The sequence below is a fragment of the Pinus tabuliformis genome, chromosome 5_2, assembly GCF_031772625.1.
Source record: "Pinus tabuliformis cultivar Carrire ecotype Pingquan chromosome 5_2, CPIR1, whole genome shotgun sequence".
In the NCBI taxonomy this organism is placed as follows: Eukaryota; Viridiplantae; Streptophyta; class Pinopsida; order Pinales; family Pinaceae; genus Pinus; species Pinus tabuliformis.
Window position 1 is genome coordinate 710,316,814 of NC_142306.1, and position 20,864 is coordinate 710,337,677.

The 20,864-nt window shown below is 32.6% G+C and overlaps 1 protein-coding gene across 7 annotated transcripts; it reads left to right on the forward strand.

The window, feature by feature from the left end:
• Positions 1 to 6,953: 6,953 nt before the first annotated feature.
• On the forward strand, positions 6,954 to 11,906 carry LOC149161131 (RING-H2 finger protein ATL47-like). 7 transcript variants are annotated; one of them, XM_089436902.1, is made up of 3 exons: positions 6,978 to 7,050; positions 7,315 to 7,388; positions 10,699 to 11,906. In XM_089436902.1, exon 3 carries the CDS (start codon positions 11,238 to 11,240, stop codon positions 11,769 to 11,771), a length of 534 nt encoding a protein of 177 aa, XP_089293028.1. In that variant the 5' UTR covers positions 6,978 to 7,050; positions 7,315 to 7,388; positions 10,699 to 11,237; the 3' UTR covers positions 11,772 to 11,906. The 7 variants fall into 5 exon arrangements, 5 of the variants coding, with proteins under 5 accessions (XP_089293028.1, XP_089293031.1, XP_089293027.1 ...); XM_089436903.1 differs by having other exon boundaries at positions 6,981 to 7,050; positions 7,312 to 7,388; XM_089436901.1 differs by having other exon boundaries at positions 6,980 to 7,050; positions 7,278 to 7,388.
• The last annotated feature ends 8,958 nt before the right edge of the window (positions 11,907 to 20,864 follow it).

The following is a 20,864-nucleotide window of genomic DNA, read 5'->3' on the forward strand; positions in this document are numbered from 1 at the left end:
GCCGTGAGGCTGGCAGTGAATGGACTTTTAGCACGCTCAAATGAAACTTTTAATGTACTTACCCTGTCGTTTTCAATGCATTGTACAAAGGCCACGCTGGTTGACAGCACTGGTGCTAAAGTGAACCCTTTACACTGAATAAAATATTTCGAACCTTTAAAAATAAGATTTTTTTAATTTTACCTCAAAAGTCACACGTACCGTCTTTACGTTTCAAAATCGTTTGTACCGAATTTACTTTTTATTGTACACAAGGATTTATGAAGTTTCCTCTCTCTTAAATTGATTATTTGGTGAATTAAATCTTTTTTAAATTTTTAAAAATATAAATGTTGTAAATTAAAAAAAAAAAAATTAATATTGAGTTTTTTAAATTGGGTGATGTATGTTGGTTTTAAATGGAATGGTTAGATATGAAAATTATATCAGTTTATATTTATTTTAATTTGGAATCATAGGAACGACCAAATCACTTTTCATTCCGAAATAAATTTTAATTTTTGTCCATACTTGATGACTCTGGAATTAAAAATAAGATTTTTTTAATTTTACTTCAAAAGTCACACGTACCGTCTTTACGTTTCAAAATCGTTTGTACCGAATTTACTTTTTTATGGTACACAAGGATTTATGAAGTTTCCTCTCTCTTAAATTGATTATTTTGTGAATTATTTTTTTTTTTTTTTTTTTTAAATATAAATGTTGTAAATTAAAAAAAAAAAAAATTAATATTGAGTTTTTTTAATTGGGTGATGTATGTTGGTTTTAGATGGAATAGTTAGATATGAAAATTATATCAGTTTATATTTATTTTAATTTGGAATTATAGGAACTACCAAATCACTTGTCATTCCAGAAGAAATTTTAATTTTTGTCCATACGTGATGAGTCTGGAATTAAAATAAATGCAGATTAGTTTATATAAATATATATAAATTAATATTATTATTATTATTATTTTATTAGATTAAATATAAATAAAAAATAATAATTAAAAAATATATTTATTTCTTATTTCTTATTTTAATATTTAATCAAACTGAAATATAAAAAAAGTTATTTTAATTTTTATTTGTAAAGATTTTATATGAAAACAAATTTATCTGCAATAATGAAAAATGAAAGAAAACATTTAAGTAAATGCAATTAGAACCAATTATTTGGTGACAAGAAATAGAATAATAGAAAAAAAGTAGCAGTAATTTTTTTTTGGATAGTTTTCACATATCTTGAGTTTTCGCAATATAAACAACTAAATATGTGTGTAAAAAAAGGGTGGGATTATTTGTAAATCAATTTCAAACACCAAAACTTCAAAGGCAACAGTTGGTGATGGTACTTGCTTTCATATTGCTTGTATTATTCTACATTACAGGGCTATGAGTGATGCCTTTAAAAAGCGAAAAGAAAATAAAAAACAACCCTATTTTCTTAACTTTCCTAATTTTAAAGAAATCAAACTTCATGTTGTAACATATTTTGACACACTCAAAATTAAAAAAATTTAGTGTGAAATTGCCATTCCTTCTGAATTAAATATTGAGGGCATATATAAATTTTATGCTTTCAAATGATTTATTTATATAATTTTAATTTTTAAATAAATTATTTTTAATAAAATATATAAGTTTATATTTTTATTAAAAAGATTTATTTAAAACATTAATTTTATGTTTAAAGTGGGTCAAGCCTTAGTTGCTGACCCCACCAAATCTCGTTGCATTTAAATAATTCATTGCCCACATCTCATTAAATAATTTCCGCCGGCCCTATCGGGTATCCCGTCACTTCATTAAACCCCATTCATTTTATCTCACAACCCGCATACTCCCCCGAGATCCGATGGCCCACATCTCTCCTCAGCGCTCATTTGTCGTCTGAGCTTTATCGGCCGGGGCGGGGGCAGGGACGGAGGAGGGCGTCCGAAATGGGCAGTTTGTGAAACCGCCCTCTTAAACAACTTTTCCCTCATTCTAGTCCTAGGGGGAGGGGGGTCCGAAATGGCCAGTTTCTGAAATGCCCTATTAAACAACTTTTCCCTCATTCTAGTCTTTCGGGACATAAAATCCCGAAACGACTTACCGCTTGAATTTACTCCCGAATGTGGTTTTCATCCAACAGTTTATCGCCGCTCCCACGTCATCGTCCACTTACCGTTCCATCCCACACCTTCCTTCTGCGTCCACATCATCTCCTACCTCCACATCATATGCCTGTCTCATGGTCAATTGAAGCTATGTTTTTTCCTATACACCGCATTGATTTAAAACATGGTTTCCGAAACCATAAAAATGAATTTTACGAAACTGAAAGAGGTTTTCTTTTCCAACATCCTTATTAACAAAAACCTCTCCCAGTTTTGTAACAACGCTTATGGTTTGGGAGATTTTAAAGAAACTTTGAAGACATATGTTCCCGAATTTTTCCTGTTTAGTCATATTTTTTCAAAACAAATTGTGGCCAATAAAAAATGATTCTTGAGAAACTGAAGGAGGTTTGTGTTCCTAAGATGCTAAAGTACCATAACCTACTTTAGATTTTACACAGCTATTACATAATCATAGATACAAGTACATCTTCACAGCTTAGTTTTCGGATTGTGTAAATTCCTTTTTAGACATCTTTTTGCAGAATGTATTGTGAACAACTAGAGCCGAATTTTGGGAAACTGAGAGAGGTTTATCTGAAGAACATATTCATCTATAATAACTTCTCTCAAGTTTTACAGAACTATCTCGGATTGAAATATAAAAAGGCATGGCTGGACCTTATTATTCAGAAATTTGGGAGAAAGAAGCTCAAAAACAGTTAGTGACTTGGAGGCCACCTCATCAAATATGAGTTGTAAACAAATTAAAATTTCTCTTCTTTAGCAATAGAAATCCTCAAGGATAGTACTAGAACTCCTCAAATAGTTTTAGTTACATTTATTTGTGCTCTATTTTAGTAATACAGTTTTCAGATATTTGTAATAGCCCTTGATATTTTTATCAAGATATTTTGTAATAAATTGTATAAATACTTCATCAATTGAAGTAATAGGTGTGGGCTTTTGATGTCAAGACTCTACAATTTGTAATAGCTTCTCTTATTTGATTTCTAATGAAAACCTTATGGCTCTGGTTTGACAGAATTTTGTGTTTCTTGTATGCTTTCCTAGTATTTCCCCATTTGTTTTTTACACATTCACGGTATTATAGAAGACCTGGGTAAGAACAGATTGTGTTTCAATCTCTCTGAAATCCCCTGCAGATTTATAATTGTTTAAAGAGATTAGTATAGCAGACTGTCTGTCTGATCTAGCTCCTCTTTGAAATTGGTTATTGTTTGTCCTTCTATTTTCTCCTGAATATGTTTTGTCGCGCTGTAGAAATCTTCTACACGCATCCAAATCTTCCTAGTTGTTAAGTAATCAGTCTGGTTGCTCAATTATTAGGAATCTCCTTACATTCTTCTGTCAAATTCTTATACAAATCAAGTCGTTATGTCAGGATGGAAGCTGACACGTTCAGAAGGGACCCTGTGAGAGAGCCATTTAACATGGATAGGAATTGTCATTGATCGTCTACCACTCCCTATTAAAACTATAAATCTGGCCATTGTGCTTCAAAGATTATTGTTCAGTGACAGGTGAACAACATTAAACAAAGCCTCGTAACCAGTGAGAGAGCCCTCTCTAGTTCAAGGATCAGCTTGAACCTAAAGGTTGGTTGAGTTGGTTTCCTGGCATACTTTGTGGAGCGAAAGACTACCTACAAGAAACATGTACAACACTTCAGTTTAATAAAATTAACACCATTGATAAATTTTAAAATATTTCTTATCCTCAAATACATTTCCAAAAATGATACAATTCTAAGAATTTTAAAATATTCCTTATCCTCGAATACATTTCCAAAAATGATACAATTCTAAGAATGACCGAACATAAATTCATATGCAGTTGTCTATAATGCGACTTTTTGGAAGCTTTTCCGGTGGGTTTTTCTGGTCAAAATCTGGTAGTAATTTATTGGAATCGCAAGTTTGATAGCTAGTTTCTGCACAATCAAAGCGTCCCAGGGGTTTTTCAGGGTGCTGAATCCAAATATGCAGCTAAAAAACCATTTTAAATAATACAAATCAAGATTTAACCTCAATTTTTTCCGCCGGATTCCATCACCGGAATCTCCAAAAAATCGCATTATAGACAACTCCAATTCATATTACCAAACAAAATTTTACCAAATAAAAATAAGCATGCAAGAATATATAAAAAATAATAAGCCCATTTAAAGTTTGTACTACTGACTGATGTAGAGAACCCATCTTCAAATACATTTCCAAAAATGATACCATTCTAAGAATGACCGAACATAAATTCGTATTACCAAACATAATTTTACCAAATGAAAATAAACATGCAATAATATATAGAAAATAATAAGCCCATTTAAAGTTTGTACTACTGACTGAGGTAATCAACGTTGGATTGCCCATTTGAGAACCAGTCTGCTGCTTTGACAAAATTTGTTTCGCCCTAAGAAAGATTGGAAAAATTTATTTGGCTCACATTACTTCTTGTCGCTAACAAATTCAATGTATCGCCCAGAGAATCTTGAAAACTATAAATGGCACTGTAACACACATCCACTTTGCCAGCGACATGATGAATGTTGTAGAAACAATATTATTAGAAATAATATAATATGCAGTTTGTAAACTTCATTCTAGACAATATTATAGTTGAATATAATATCTAAATTAGAGTAATTCAACTGAGATTTGTTGAATTTATCATTGTTATGTGACCACGGTATAGAGATTGGGTTTTTAGTGGAAAGCAATTTTTAGATTTGTTGTAGAAACAATATTATCACGGGAAATAACATGATATTCCATTTGCAAATTTTATATAATATCTAAATTATGGTAACTCAATTAAGATTGGTTGAATTTATCAGTGTTATGTGACCAAGGGTGTAGAGCCTGGGATTTTAGTGGAAAACAATTTTTAGATTTGTTAAGATTATTTGTAGTGGACTTTGAAGATTTATGAAAAACCACCAATGGAATTTGGTATTTACACATGCCTTCTTCAATCAAATCTTTATTTTTTTGAAAAAAATATAAAATTTATTGAAATTTTATATCTTTAAATAGGTTACATTATATAAGAATACCATTGGAAAAACCATGTGTTAAGAATACCATAGGAAAAGTCATGGCTTGTCAAAATCGGAAAACAAATAATGTTTACATCACATGACATCTCTTCCATATTGAACTTATTTTAATTTTAATTTTTAATATTATTTTTATGTAATTTGATGAGTCAAAATGTTTGCAAGACAAGACATTACAACATCTCTTACTTACTAGGTTGGAGAGTCACTCTTGGCACAATAATTATTAGGTGGATAGTAGGTATTTAATCTCTACATGATCTTCTAGAATTTCTTAGCAATATTCACAAATCAAGAGTTGAGATTTATTTCAAAAGTAGTTATATCTTTTTAGCCATTTTAATTAAATTACTTAATTAAAAAAATGCCATAGAAACATGTGTCATATGAACATGAGTTATGGTTTTTTTGGCATGTGGTATTAGTAAGTCGTGGTATGGATGGTGGTATTGACCCATGTCTATTTATAGGTTAAGAATTTCCATGGTAAAGTGGAGGTGAATCTCCATGGTTAAGAATCTTGTTATATGTCATTTTTAAATGTAAATATGTTTAACTCATATACCAATGCAACCATATAAATTAAATGGTAGCACAAGCTTCTAGAGGCATCAATCCATTATAAATGCCAAAAAAAACTTCCCCATGACGTATCTCACATTCGCTAGATTATAAAAAAATAACTAAATTATAACTTATTTTAAATTGTTTTTATTATTATAAAAATAATTAATATATGAGTTAAACAATATTCTTAATCATAGAGATTCACCTCACTTTATCATGGAGATTTTTAACTTGTAAATAGTTTTTGTTATGATACTATGTGCTAATTTCATGGTTTATCAATTCCTATCAACATAATTAATTACTTTTATAACTAATAATAATAATAATTTAAAATGAAGTTATAATTTAGCTATTTTTTTATGATTTTTTAAATTCTTGATAATGTCAGATATATAATAAGGTAAGTGTTTTGATGCCTATCCATGTTCACTAGCAATTTAATTTATATGGCTAAGCTAGTGATATATATTGTTAAGAATGATATCCCATTTTTTATTACTTTATTTTTTAATTATTTTTTTGAAAATTTAATTAATGAATAAGAAGTACAATCGCATTTTGTATCTTGGTTTTGTGTATAAGGTTAAGGTGGTTTGTTTGGGGAAAGAATATGACTCTTATACTAGAGTTTCAATGATGATATTAATGGGATATTGGTGTTTAAGTATATATAAGAGTTAAAATCATATATATATAACTTTTTTTAATGTAAATATGAGTTAAGTATTACTTTTGTTAATTTTATTTCTTGGATTAAAGAAAACAAAATAATGATCGAAAGCAATAAGACAAGCAATAAGACATCCAACAAATGTAAAGTCACTATGCTTTTATGAATCACCATTAAGTTATTTCTTAGATTGAAAAAAACAAAGTAATGATCCAAAACAATAAAACATCCCCAAGTATAAAGTTTTATGCTTTTATGAACCACCAATAAACTATTTCAAGTAAGAGAGAAAGTCCATTCTATCACAATCCACCAATAAGGAGACCACATTTTATTTGATGATGTTGTTATTAAAGATCTATTTTAGGTAAGCGAGAAAGTCTATCCTATTACAATCCAATAATAGAGAGAATGTCGTTTTTATTTACCTGTGATGCATAGCAAACACACTCCAGAAATCCAACTACCCCATTTTAAAAAGGTTTACAAAATCCCACATGAAGCAACCCGAAGTGCTGAACCTGATAACTACCTATAAAAGTCGCAGCGGGGAAGTGTTGTTGCAAAGGTCAGGGCCTGGATGGAGGTTAGACCGCTTGTTCTGTGAGCCGACTTTCCTCAATGTTTCCAAGTCCGAATTCCGAGGTATGCTTGCTTATTTTCTCTGGCTGTATCAACTTTCATTTGCTGTGTAAATCGGACGAAGCGGATGGCTGGATCATCTTATTTGTTGTGATATTCTCACGAAGATCACACAGAGCATCTTGATACAGCTCCAGTGCGCTTTCTACCTTTAAGATTGGAATATAGATTGGAGTGGCAGCTCCAGGTGCGCTTTCTTCCTTAAAGATTGGAGTGGATTCTTCGTGCAGCTTCTAATCTGAAGGGTTGGCGTTGTCTATTCAGCAGATCGACTGCACTTTCGCGTTGTCGTTGCCGCAGATCAAATGCACTTCTATATACCAACCCTCGCCGAAAGCCGGGTAAATAAATCTGTATGGTTCCGATAATCTTCGCGGATTTCAAGGTTTTAGGAGGTGACATATTTAAATAGATTTTGAGGGTTTTTAGTTAATTTGGTGGATTTCAAAATTCCCCGAGGTCACGTTCATCGAATCATTCATTGTGTTTACATATCCAGTTGAAACCAGAATGTATTACGATTCACCGATTTCCAGCAAATCATCTTTGGCCCAGGTTCATGTTTGATTTGGAATATGTGTAAGATCATACTTTTATCTTAATTTTTGAATATAAGTAATCAGATGTTGAATTATAAGTAATAAGTAATCAGATGTTGAATTATAAGTAATCAGATGTTGAATTGAGGCTTTTGTATTATAAGTAATAAGTAATCAGATGTTGAATTATAATTGAATTATAAGTAATCAGATGTTGTTGAGGCTGTTGAGGCTTTTGTGATCTATATCAAGTGATGTTGAATTGATTGAATTGAGGCTTTTGTGATCTATATCAAGTTTACCATAGATTCGACGTAAAACATAAATCACTGATGTATGCAGAAAAATCTCTGGTAAAGTAATCAGATGAAAAATCTCACAGAAAAACAGAAAAATCTCTGGTGAAGTAATCAGATGTTTAAGAGATCTTAGGTAAGAAGAATTTAATAAATTTGGTATATTTGGTATTTGTAGTATGTGATAAATTTAAATTTGGATTTATTTAATATATGATAAATTTAGATTGAGTTAGATTTAAACTAATTTATATCAATAATTTAAATTAAGTAATATTTTATTTTAAATTGAATTTATGGAACACTTTATTTTAAATATAAATTTTAATTATTTAATTTCATTGGAACCGTATTTACTTTTACCTAACAGTTTATCATATTTTAATGTAATATATAGTATGATTTTTCAAAATTATATTGTAATATTCTTAATGATTATTTTTTACTTAACAGGACAAGCGAGCGAAAGCTTATCTTGGAGGATGAAGGTGTAAGAAAAAAGATCTTCCATACACAAACCATTGGAATCCATCAGCTCTGCAAACTTTGGTATTGGATTACGATGACGAATCATTAATTATTAAATTTCTCCCTCGTAATCCCAAAAACAAGAGTACCGAGTAAGTATTAGGGGCTGGTCAAGGTAGTTGTTGGCTCTTCTCTTCATCATCTTCCAACCCCACTTTTGTAACCAATGATCAGAGCTCCTGGCTTTAAGGTGGGCTTTCCATTACTTTTTGCCTAAGTTACAACTCCGTAGAAAAACGATTCTACAGTTTAACCAAATGACATTACATTACAGTGGGTGTCATAAAATAAAATAATAATTTAAAAATTAGACACTTTAATTTATTTTAACTTTTCAAGATATTAAAATTTTTGGAACTACACATCTTATATCGTTCATGTTAAAAAATTCGATTCCTATATACTTTCAAAATTAATTTGATTTATTTAAATATTTGATTAAAAGAGATCCGATCTGTATCTCGTCATACTTAATAATTCAAAATTAAATTGATTTAATTTATTAAATATTTGATAAAAAATATTTATATATTTAACATTAATTTAATCTAAATATAGAATTGATAAAAACTTAAAATGAATGAATCTAATAATGATTAACAAAGTGTCAGTTGTGCTGACTAACGTTGGTGAGTGCATAATTTTATCGCTCTTCCATCTGCAAGAAATCATCGAAATAATCAATAGAGATTGCATCTCATTTGCAATCTAACAGCGTTAGTGTTGATGTATCTCCTACCATCAAATAAGAACATAAACCATGATTTAATTTCGGCTGGTTTAATATGGCTTTTCATGTTAACCATGATTTAATTTCGGCTGGTTTAATATGGCTTTTCATGTTACAGCTTATTATATTTCCTTAATATAATATACATGTTGATTTTTTTTTTTCTGAAAAAGACAAAAAAACGTAAACAATTTTAGAATGAAAAAGTCCAAAACTGTCTTTCCTTCCAAATGGTCTAAAATTCAAAAGAAATTATATCCCATCAAAGAATAAGATCATCGTCTAATTATTAAATCTAAATTGTTTATATTTTTATAATCTAGCTATAACAATTTATTAGGTTAGTAAATTACTTAAATACTTAATCTCATTACATTCATATTTTCCCAGTTCTCCAATACCATTTCTTAACTACCAGAAAGAGATCGATTTCAATGGTTTGTGGAAGGAAGATCTTTTCGCTGGCACAAGTCAAATGTTAAATGGTTACTTGTGCAGATGAAGCATGGAATTTTTTCTTTTTCTACTCTATTCTTGGCCAAATACCTAAAATTGTATGAAGAAACAAGCAAGTGCACTTTGCTTCGTGTTTTTGACGAGACTGGAAATGGGATGTTTTTGTTTACGTTTTTTATTTTATGATATACCGTCTCTACACTTTTTGTTAAATGCTGAATGCGAAAGGAATTTTTGGTATCTGTCCTTACAATTAATACTATAATATTATGGAATAGGCTACGGTCTGACTTTTTGGATTTTCCGGTCAGCCGAAAAACGTACAATTCTTGCACCGCGTTCAGTCAATCCGCTAACATCGCCGGAACCCCTCTCCATTACGGTCCGCCGCCGTTCAGTCAGCTTAGCTCGCCTCCGTTACCGTCCGCCCCCTACATTAGTGTTATCGCGCTTAATTTCAATTTTGAACTACCGCCATACCCTCTCTCCCCTGCTTGCAGTACCGAGCAACCTGCATCTCAACATCCCCTGCTTGCAGCAGTAAGCAACCTGCATCTCAACGTCCCCTGCTCCCACACGCACACAGAACCATCCACACGCACACAAAACCACAGAAATCCCCAATTCATCGAGCACTGAGCATTTTCGGCAGTCATCCTCAACTGTGGTCGAGCACCCTGTCCACCACCGAGCATTGACACAACGAACTCCGCATCTTCAAGAGTAGTGCGGCAATCATCCTCAACTGTGCTCGAGCACCCTGTCCACCTCCGAGCATCGACACAACAAACTCCGCATCTTCAAGAATAGTGCTATTTTCGGATCACCGGAATCTCCGAAAAGTCGCACTAGCCTATTCCGTTTTCACTAGCAGAAGCAGCAAGAAGGTCAGTTTTCCACTACAGTACTGCAACTTCCTCATTTTTCCCTTCCTCATTTTTCCCAGTCATCAAGCTTATCCTTCTGACTTCAGTTCCCATCCTGTGAATCCACCATCCAAACAGCTCGATGACGACAACCAAATTTGCCCAAGCATTGTTCTGATAATTATGGTCCTGACAGTAATATATTTTCCCTCTGCATGTCTTCACGTTTTAATCAGATACTTGGCAAGATCTCCCAATAGAGACTCCAACAGCTCAAGGGCCATAGGTGCAATCGAAGGGCAACTGCAGCAGCTGTTTCATCTCCATGACGCAGGGGTTGAGCAGGCATTCATTGATGCATTAACAGTCTTTCTATACAAGGCTGTCAAGGGACTCAAAGAAGGTTCAGATTGTGCAATTTGTCTGCATGAGTTTCAAGCAGAAGATAAGATACGTTTGCTTCCCAAGTGCAGCCATGCTTTTCATTTAGAATGCATTGACACCTGGTTGTTATCTCTTCCACTTGCTCATTGTGCAGAGAAAGTTTGCTGCATGTTTCTCAAATCTCCCACTTGCAGGTCCAGGCTTGAGTTTTGAGTCAGGGGATGAAAATAGAGACAGAGAAGCTGAGGAACAATCCCATTTGCAGGACCATTTGGCGTTTTGTGGAGATATACAACAAGTGGGGATTAACCAGTTTCAATCTCAGGCCCCTCGAGGCCCATAAGAGCCATGTAACCTTCAGGTGCAGGATAACAACGAAAGGGGGAAGGTTATGGTAATGCCTATTAAACTTGGCAAATTTAGGAATACCGCAGATTGTAGAAAGAGTGAAACAGGAAATATTCCAGGCAGTAGCAGGGACGTTCGGAGATGTTGCTCAATGGGTTCATATGAGTGTGGTATAGATCCTTCAAATCTTGAAGTAGTCATAGCGGTTGCCCCTTGTAGAAGGCAAACGGCCATTCGACTACCATTGACACCAGGGCATAGACATGCTTTCTCAGAATGCATACCACAATATGCAGAAACGAGCCACAACGGACTGACTCCTTCCCCGGAATTTGTCTCTGAGAGCAGAACATTAATCAAGGCCAACCAGTCGCATACATGGAGAGATGGAGATGCATTTGTGGATATAGATCTGGAAAGTGAGGGCCACAGGACGACTGAGGTAAATGAGAGAAAGGTTGAGATCAGCAACAGTAACAGGTGGCGTAAAAACCAATACAGGGGAACAACCAGGATCACTGGACAAGTTGGGTCGTTCGAGGAGAGCTTTCTCTTTCAGATTAGGTGTATTAGGTGATGTCAAACTTAGGCAAACTGGAGGCAATAGACGCTGAATGTCTGAGACAGAAGTATTTGCAGGATGGAAGGATGATACCAGCCTTACGCTCAATGTCTGAGACAGAAGTATTTGCAGGAAGGAAGGATGATGCCAGCCTTATAAGGAAGGCCAAGGCCAAGGCCAACTTGAATCTGAGCGAACCAATACCTGATAGGGAGATTTCCACTACAGATTATACAACGAGCACCAGCGAGGCTACTGCATCTTTTGGGATAAGGACTATCAATTGGTTAGTGGGTAGACAAAAACGAGCAGTTCCTCCATCCGCATCTGCAACATGGTATGTGTCAGAACAAAAGTGATTTGTATTAAAAACGAACATGTTTTGTCATTTTACTTTTTATAACCAAAAAACTTTCCGTTCCTGCAACTCTCTCTTCTTGAAAGCCTTCCTCTCTGTAAAACTATCTCTCTTCTTGAAAGCCTTCCTCTCTGTAAAAGCACTATTTTTTACCTATACTATACACCAAATGTTCTATTCCAGTTATTTAAATACCTTTGTAGCTAATGCTTTTAAGAAATTTGTTATATTGCCTTGAAGCACTATTTTTTAAATATATCACACCAAATTTTCTATTCCAGTTAGCTAAAAAATATTAAATATGTTTGTATGTAATGCTTTTAACAATTTTGTTATATTGCGTTGACTTACATACTCAGTAGTCAGCGATATCATAGCTATCGTCGATTATTGAAGTGTATGCTTTGGTTGTTTAAAACATCTGAAAGTTGTCCTCTGGTTGACTGCATGTAAAATTTGTTTACAGCAGACTGAGGGCAGTGGAACGAGTTATACAAAAACATATATATTGAGTAACAACGAAAATCCAATTTTCATAATCGTGGCAATTTATTTTTGGGTGGTTTTGTACATTATAACAAATCTGCAAGTAAATGATATTAGTTTTTGAATCTAAATGTATTTAACTGTCGAATTAAAATGAAGCAGGTTGTTTTTCATCCTATTAGTGTAAAAAATGATTTTAATGATTTTGTTGGGCTTCAATGAATTTTGTAAAGAAGTCGAGCTATTAATTTAGGAGAAATATTTGTTCAATTTATTATACATATTATCAAAATAAAGTATATGGAAACAAACAAATATCTTATCTCAATATAAAAGTTGGTCTAGTGAGAGATTAAAAATGAGATATCAAAGAAGAAGATTTGCTAGATAAACTATTACTCATTCATGTTTGGGTAAAGAAAAGGTAATAATCAAGTTGTGCTAAAAATAAAGATGAAACATTGTCATATGTATGAGCAAGTAAGATAGAAGCAATTAGTTTAGTATGAAGATTTGAGTTGCTTATGAAACTTGTTGAGTTTGCCAAAACAAAAATGTAGTTATATTAAAGATGTTTTAGAGCATCACCAAAAAAGAGTGTATTGTAGGTTGATAGAACTTTGAGACAAAGCACATCAAAGATATAAAATACACAAAGATCCTATAAAATACACAAGATCTCTCTTGTTGCTACAACACACGTCTTGGGCGTTCTCTTATCGTTGTTCTCAAGTTGTTCCTATTGACTATAGGCAACAACACTGAGGATAAATTCATAATGATTTGAAATCTCTTTTTGAAGGAGTCACAATTCTTCCTTGATTTCCTTTTTCAACATCTTTGAATTTCTTTTTTCTAAAAGACAATACACTATTTTTCAAGTCCATATAATGGCAAAATGCTTGCCAGTTTATGTTTCTAGAGTTGTAGGACATGACAAAGTACAAAAAATATTACAGGTATTGAGGACTCTACATAGATCACACTTGAAAAGAGGTGGCCAATCTGATATCTAGAAACCAAATCGATAATCCATGCATCAAGTAGGGGGCAGGGGGTGTAATACCTAATTCCGCACTCAATTGGTCTCCGCTTATTGATGCTCTGGGCAAGCAATGTTCCGGTGGAGTCAGTGCTGAGTGCTAGATGCAAGGGAATTGAATTCAAATTGAGCGCGGCCCGAAGTTGGTGAGTTAATGCCGCGACAACGAGTTAGGAGCATCGACAAGTTAATGCATGCAGCGGGACGGTAATGGAGCAGGCGACAGATGGTAACAGAGAGGGGTTCGTCAATGTCAGCAGACTGACTGACAATGTGAAGTTGGTGCTGGAATAGTGCACTTTTCGAATGACAAGAATCTCTGAAAAGTCTCACTACAACCTACTCCTAATATTATGTACAGATATCAAGTTACATGTTAGATGGTAAGATGGTTAATTAGCACGTAGTTTGTTTTTAGTTTAATCTTTATTTCATTTATTGTTTGTTTGTACTTTAATATTTATTTTATTATATAGAAGGTATTATAAGTTTGAGTTGTGAAATATAATTATTTGGAATTATAAATTTGATTAATTGCTATGAAATTCCCTAAAGTTCAACAAACCTCAAAATTTTTCTTAAATTCACCAAATATCAACCATGATACAAATTATATATGTAATTTCCAAATACTCTCATCTCAAAATGGACTTTGTTTTTATGTTAATGCTACTCTATATTTGACATTAAATACGATATTGAATTTTTACAGTGTCACTCGTTCATGCAATTAGTGTATCATGTAGGCTCATAAACATATTTGTGTTATTGGCTTCATTGTTATTCACATAGAATCAAATAAAGTACATTTATATTCAATTTACCTTTATAAGCATATACAATTAGTGTATCATGTAGGCTCATAAACATATTTGTGTTATTGACTTCATTATTATTCACATAGAATCAAATAAAGTACATTTATATTCAATTTACCTTTATAAAGATAAAACTTATACGTAACTATCCAAACAATGACAATATTACTAGTAATACACAACCCAAGCTCAAAAAGCAAGTTAAAACTTTCTTGGAAATATACAAAAACTAGCAAACCTTAATGGTCTAAACTAAGCCAAAATTGTTTAGGAAATATGCAAAAACCATTTAGCCTCAATGGGCTAAACTAATAATCAAGTGACCCAAAAAGAACTACAATCACTCTTTCATGCAATTAGCTTATCACATAAAAAATGGTGTAGGCCCATAAACATATATTTGTGTTATTGGCTTCATTGTTATTTACATAGAATCAAATAAAGCATATACATATTCAATTTAGCTTCATAAGCATAAGACTTACATGTAACTATCCACAATAATTAATAGTAATACACAACCCAGACTAAAAAAGAAAGCTAAAACTGTCTAGGAAATAGACAAAAACTAGCAAGCCTTAGTGGTCTAAACTAATAAGCAAGTAACCCAATAAGAGCTACAACCAAAATTGTAGATGGCTAAGTGTTTGCCAAGAACAAGAATTGGGATTTCTTATGTCCATCAACACTTTCAAAAAGACAAAATAGAACACCAAATGGGCTATGGCTTAAAAAAGAGCAATTGTGCTTGCATTTTAAAAATAATTGCTATAAAATTCTTCATAAAATAGATAACCTATGACCAAGTACAATGCCCTTTTAGATAAAGAGTCCAATGTTGCGTTCAATTTACAATGAATATGATGAAAACTAATAATCTTGAAACTTTTCTTCATCTCTAGAATCCTTGATTTATGGTAATCCAAATTGAAGACCTCAAATTGAGTTGTCCCTGTGAACCAATCTATCGTACATTTGGAATCACTAAGAATTTGAAAACATTTTTTTTTTTTATAAAGTTTGCAAGATACATAAATGCCTAGCAAACAATCATTTAGACTTTTGAATTTGTACTTTTTTTCAATACTAATTCTATATTGGTAGGACAATCCAAATTGAAGACCTCACACTGAGTTGTACCTGTGAACCAATCTATCGTACATTTGGAATCACTAAGAATTTGAAAACTTCTTATTTTTTTTTTAAGTTGGCAAGATACATAAATGCCTAGCAAGCAATCATTTAGACTTTTGACTTTGTACTTTTTTTCTAATACTAATTCTATATTGGTAAGACTTGTTTCCTGCTAGTTTGAGAAGACCACCAACCCTAGATCTTTTTTCTTGAATTGCACCATCAAAGAAACCCACTCGATAATATTGTAACAATCTAGGAAATGTGTTCAACTTTTCTTTTTTTGTTTCATATTGAAGAGCCATAATTGTGGGAGTTTAAATACCAATATTAATCGTTGTGTTTTTTAAAATAACCTTGTTTTTTTTAAGATCCATACATATAAGATGAACATGCTTGCTTGGCTCTATCGCAGTTCTTCAAACTTTAAAAGAGTCTAACTTTAGAAGAGTCTAAAATGGTGAACAAGCTTAGGTTGATCAAAGCCTCCACGTGGAGTTATGCTAGGGAAGCCCATAATTAAATAAAATGCCACAAAGATAAAAAAAGGTGTAATGATTCCTAATCTTAAAATTCCAATAATTTTAAAACCTCCTCAAAAGTGACATGTCTTATCCTCTATTTAATGATGGTAACTTGTAAGACTAAATTCTATTTTGCAATGAAAAAAAAATCCAAAATTTCTTCATAAATTTTACAAAAACTAAACCAATTTGAACAAATCTTTTTTTCAAATTAACCTTTATTTTATAATACAAACCTAATAAAACCCGTGAATCTATTTGATAATATTAATCAACTTATGTATTGCAACAAAGTGTCTATATTATTATCTCAAAATTTAGGAATTCAATACTAAAACAAAAAAAAAAATCACTCACCCTAAAATACATGTATAAGCCAAACTATGAGATATAACATGTAAATCAACCAAATTAAAGAGAACTGAGATGTAAAATCTGGCAAATAAATAAGTTTGTACTCAAACGTTGATCATGTATATATTTATTTATAATTTTGGTATCTTGAGATATTTTTTCCAATAAAATTTATATTTACATTTTTTTTGTTATATAAATCGATTAACATAGGTGAAGAGGATATTTTTTTGGGGAAGAATTTTAGTTTTGGTTTTTTTTAATCTTAGAGAATATTATAATTAGTAAATTATTTTGAAGATGTATTAGAGGTATATTTGGAAAACTATCTTCAAGAAATTTTTGAAGGGGTAATATTTTGGTTTTTGGATAGAAAGTTTCAATAGTAATCAAGAAACAAGGTGTCCAAGGGCTACTTTTTTAGTGCATTCCAATACTAAAGTTTTGAAGGTACTGAGAAAGTAGTCAGGAGGTTTGAGCCTAGTGACGTTGTCACATTCATTAATGGGGCCTAGTGACCCAACATGTGCTTAGTGTTGGAGAATGTAGTAGAGCAACTATTAATTCAAATTCTCCTTAACCTTAATAATTGCTTGTGAACTTTAGTTATCTTCTTATGTTTCTTTATTAGATATTTTCATCAAACAATTATCAAGAATGAAAATAGTAAAGATAATGAACACAAGTATTAGGCTCCAAGCCAAGGAAAAACCCCTCCAAGGGAAAAATCCAAAAAAATCTCCTCTCCTTAATCTGCTTCAAATGAGAAAACCAAGACCCAAACCCAAGATCAAGTCCTCCTCCAAGCACCAAGTCAACCCTCCAACAAAGCCTTTCCAAGATGACAAAAATCAGCTTTGAGTCAACAAGAGTCAACCCTCTTCAAACTTGTTCCAATCACAGATTTCAGCCCTCTATCTTAGAAATTCGGACTTGCAGTAAGTTCAGAATTTCGACCTGCAATTTTTGGCCTTCCTGCAACATAACAGAAACCCTAATTCGCACATGTGAGAGAGAGACCAAAATCAAAGTCTTCTTCCTTCACTTTTCTTTTCTCCTTCTTTCCTTGTCTCTTTGCTCTTGTTTCATCCTCCTATTGCAGATCAAACTTGAATGTGTGAGTTTCAAATGAGGTTGAACTTCCTTCTATATATAGCCTTTCCAAGAGGTTGAATGAGCCTCTCTAGGCCAACTTGTCCTTGACTAGGGCTGACTTGTGCTTGGAGGACCATGGGACTTTTTAGACTCAAAATCATTAAATTTTACATGTCACAACTTTCCCAATCGGGTCTTATATAATTGAAAAGGACTCTCTTGACTCAAGAAAATATTATCTTGACATGACAAACCTTAGAAGCATTAAGAACATGCTTGACCTAGTTTGACCAACAAAATGGAGCATAAAACCCATGCTTGAAATTATATTTTTCTTTCCTTTTTTTCTTGTAACGTAAGATATACATATTGACTTGAGTACATTAACAATTATGAATACCAAAACTAGTTACATTTTCCAACACTTAGGATACTGACACTGATCGAGATATGAGTATTGAAGGAGGCACTTATTCATATAAAGAATGGCATGGTCCTATCCTAACCCCTTCACTTTGATACATTATTAATGTATGTGGCTTATTAGTCTCCTCGCAAGACGACCAAGTGGTTGGCCCAATGGGATGTTATCTCCTCCACTTGGTTCCAAATCCCATTAGGGAACATATTTAGCCCCTTGTGATAAGGCCCAAGGAGTAGCTCCCAAACCGTCATGGAGTACTCTTGCTAAGTCATAAATTCTTGGTATATTTTTCTTACGAGTTGTTGGATATACTCTTGGTGTTATAGTGGCAATCACTAGGTTTGATCTTGGGCCTCGCCTACATTATTCAAATGAGTTACCAATTCACCATGGTAAAAAAATAAAATGTATGTGGCCTATTGAATAATTAATTAATATTCACTCGTAAAAATCGTATGGTCCTCTTTGTTAATAAGCTCCAAATTAATTAGCAGACTCTCATTATAAGTGGGTCCCCACAAACACACACAAACACACACACACACACATATATCTATATATATGTGACCTATTAAATAGTTAGTTAATAGCCACTCATTGTAAAAATGGTATGGTCCTCTTTGTTAATAAGATCCAAATCAATTAGTAGGCTCTCATTATAAGTGGGTTCGTTTATATATATATGGAATAGAAGGTTGTGTAATGTTTTTTTGAGAATTGCTTTTGAAGGTTACCCTCTTGAAGAAGCAAGTGAACATAGATTTGTAATTTTTATTATCAATCTTCTTGGGGCTCTCTCTCTCTATCTCTTTTAATATGTTCATTGGTTTTGCACTATATTTCATGTGAATTACATTACAAATTGTATCAAAGCTCTTTCTTCGACATGAAGTGAAAGAATTATTGCATAGAAAGTTGAAGATTTCATTTTATTTTTGTTGATTTTTTTATGGAAAAAAGGAGGATTACAACATTTAGGTCAATTTTTGAAACTTTTTGTGTATAATTTCAAAATATAAACTAAGAATCAAATTCTTCTTGATAAATCATCTAAAATGGAGTTCAAGAAGTGAAGTTATTCATAATTTAAAATTGATAAATTTTTTAACACTTATTTATTTTATTTTATTTTATTTGTGAAGGTTATATTTTGCAAATTGGATATTTTTTTTTTATAGAGAGCACATATTTCAATCAAATTAGTGTTATTTGATAGAGCACATATTTTAGTGAAACTAGTGTCATTAGATCCATCAAAGCTCTGACATTTCATATTTGGGTCATAATAACCAATTTAAGAAATATAGTGAAAGTTGTGATTATTTTACATTTTTGGCTTTAAATCTTACTTTTCACAAGTTATTTTCTGGTGATATTAAGATATTTTTCCTGAGGTTATCAAGCTCATTTTTTTTCTTTTTTAGAGGTGTATTCTAACCTCTTTAAATAACACAATGATCTATCATTCAATGGGTAAAATTGTGGTTGGGGAAGAATACACATTGGAAATACACATGGGTTCACCTTGTTCGAAACCTCTATAACCTTTGGTGGTATTCCTTTGAGCGGTACCAAATTAGATAATAGAAGTATATTGAATATCACTTCCACATACCTTAGGGTATATGGAAAGTCCCCTAGGATACTTGAAACCAACTCTAGAAAAGGCAATTGCATATCTTGTTGTTGTAGTACATCGGGAACCAACATTTAAGGAGACACTCTTTAGTGCTTGGGTAGTCAAGTAGTACGACTAAGGGCACACTTGAGACTCCGTAGCTTGTTCCTTGAGATATTAGGTTAAGTAATATTGTTGGACCCCACACTTATATTAGAGAGTTATAACACTTAACAGTCCCTTATTCTTAGCATCCAATAATTTATTTTAGCAAAATCACCAATGAAGGAGATTACCTATAAACATCTTTGTACTTCTTTAGATAACATGGAAACCTTATTTGCTACAAATAAGTTGGAATCAACAGAAGGTCATCTTAAGCAATTACAAGACAACATAAATGGGTTGGAAGAGAAGTTCAATATGAAGTTAAATGAGAGGTTTGAAAACTTTGAAAAAATTATGATTGAGTAGTTGTCAAATATATTAGAGCTAAAATCATACCAAGGGAAAACGATATGATTGCGCAACAAATTGAGCCACGCGAAGAAAAAACTTCTAACTTAGGTCTATTTAGCCACCTACAATACATGTCAGGTCTACACAACAATAAATAAATGGATAATAACATATGGCATCGTTCTTCGAAGGTGGACCTAAACAAATTTGACAGTTTTTACTCATCAATATGGGTATTCAAATGGAACATTACTATGTCCTCTAGGGTATTGTTGATGACATGATGAAACTTAGTGTGGGGGTACTATATTTTGATGAATAATTCTAATAGTAGGAATGGCATGAAAAAACCTATTTTGGCTACATTTCCTAGAGTCAAGTTGTTAAAGTTGTCTATGCACGTTTTTGGAGGGATACTCATTGTTTGGCATGACTTAGTTGGTTACAAAAAACTAGATCAACCATTAAATCTGCAACAACCTTTGAGCAAGTAGAAATAACTTACCAAGTTCTTTCTATAAAGATTGTTCATTAGTGGTCTTAGGAGGAGATTCGAGTGCAAGTTAGAATGCAACAACTTACTATATGGTTAGAAGCACCCAAGAGGGACCTAGAAGCCAAAATGGTGATTAATGTGCAAATAAGAAAACCAATCTTCATTCCTTGCACTTGTCCTTCCCAAGGTAATACACCATGCAAAACTCTTTTTTGTCTCCAACAAAAATGACATATTGTAAAAGATGTGGACTCTACTACAATTGTGATGAAAAATATGCTCTAGGTCATAGGTGTAAAT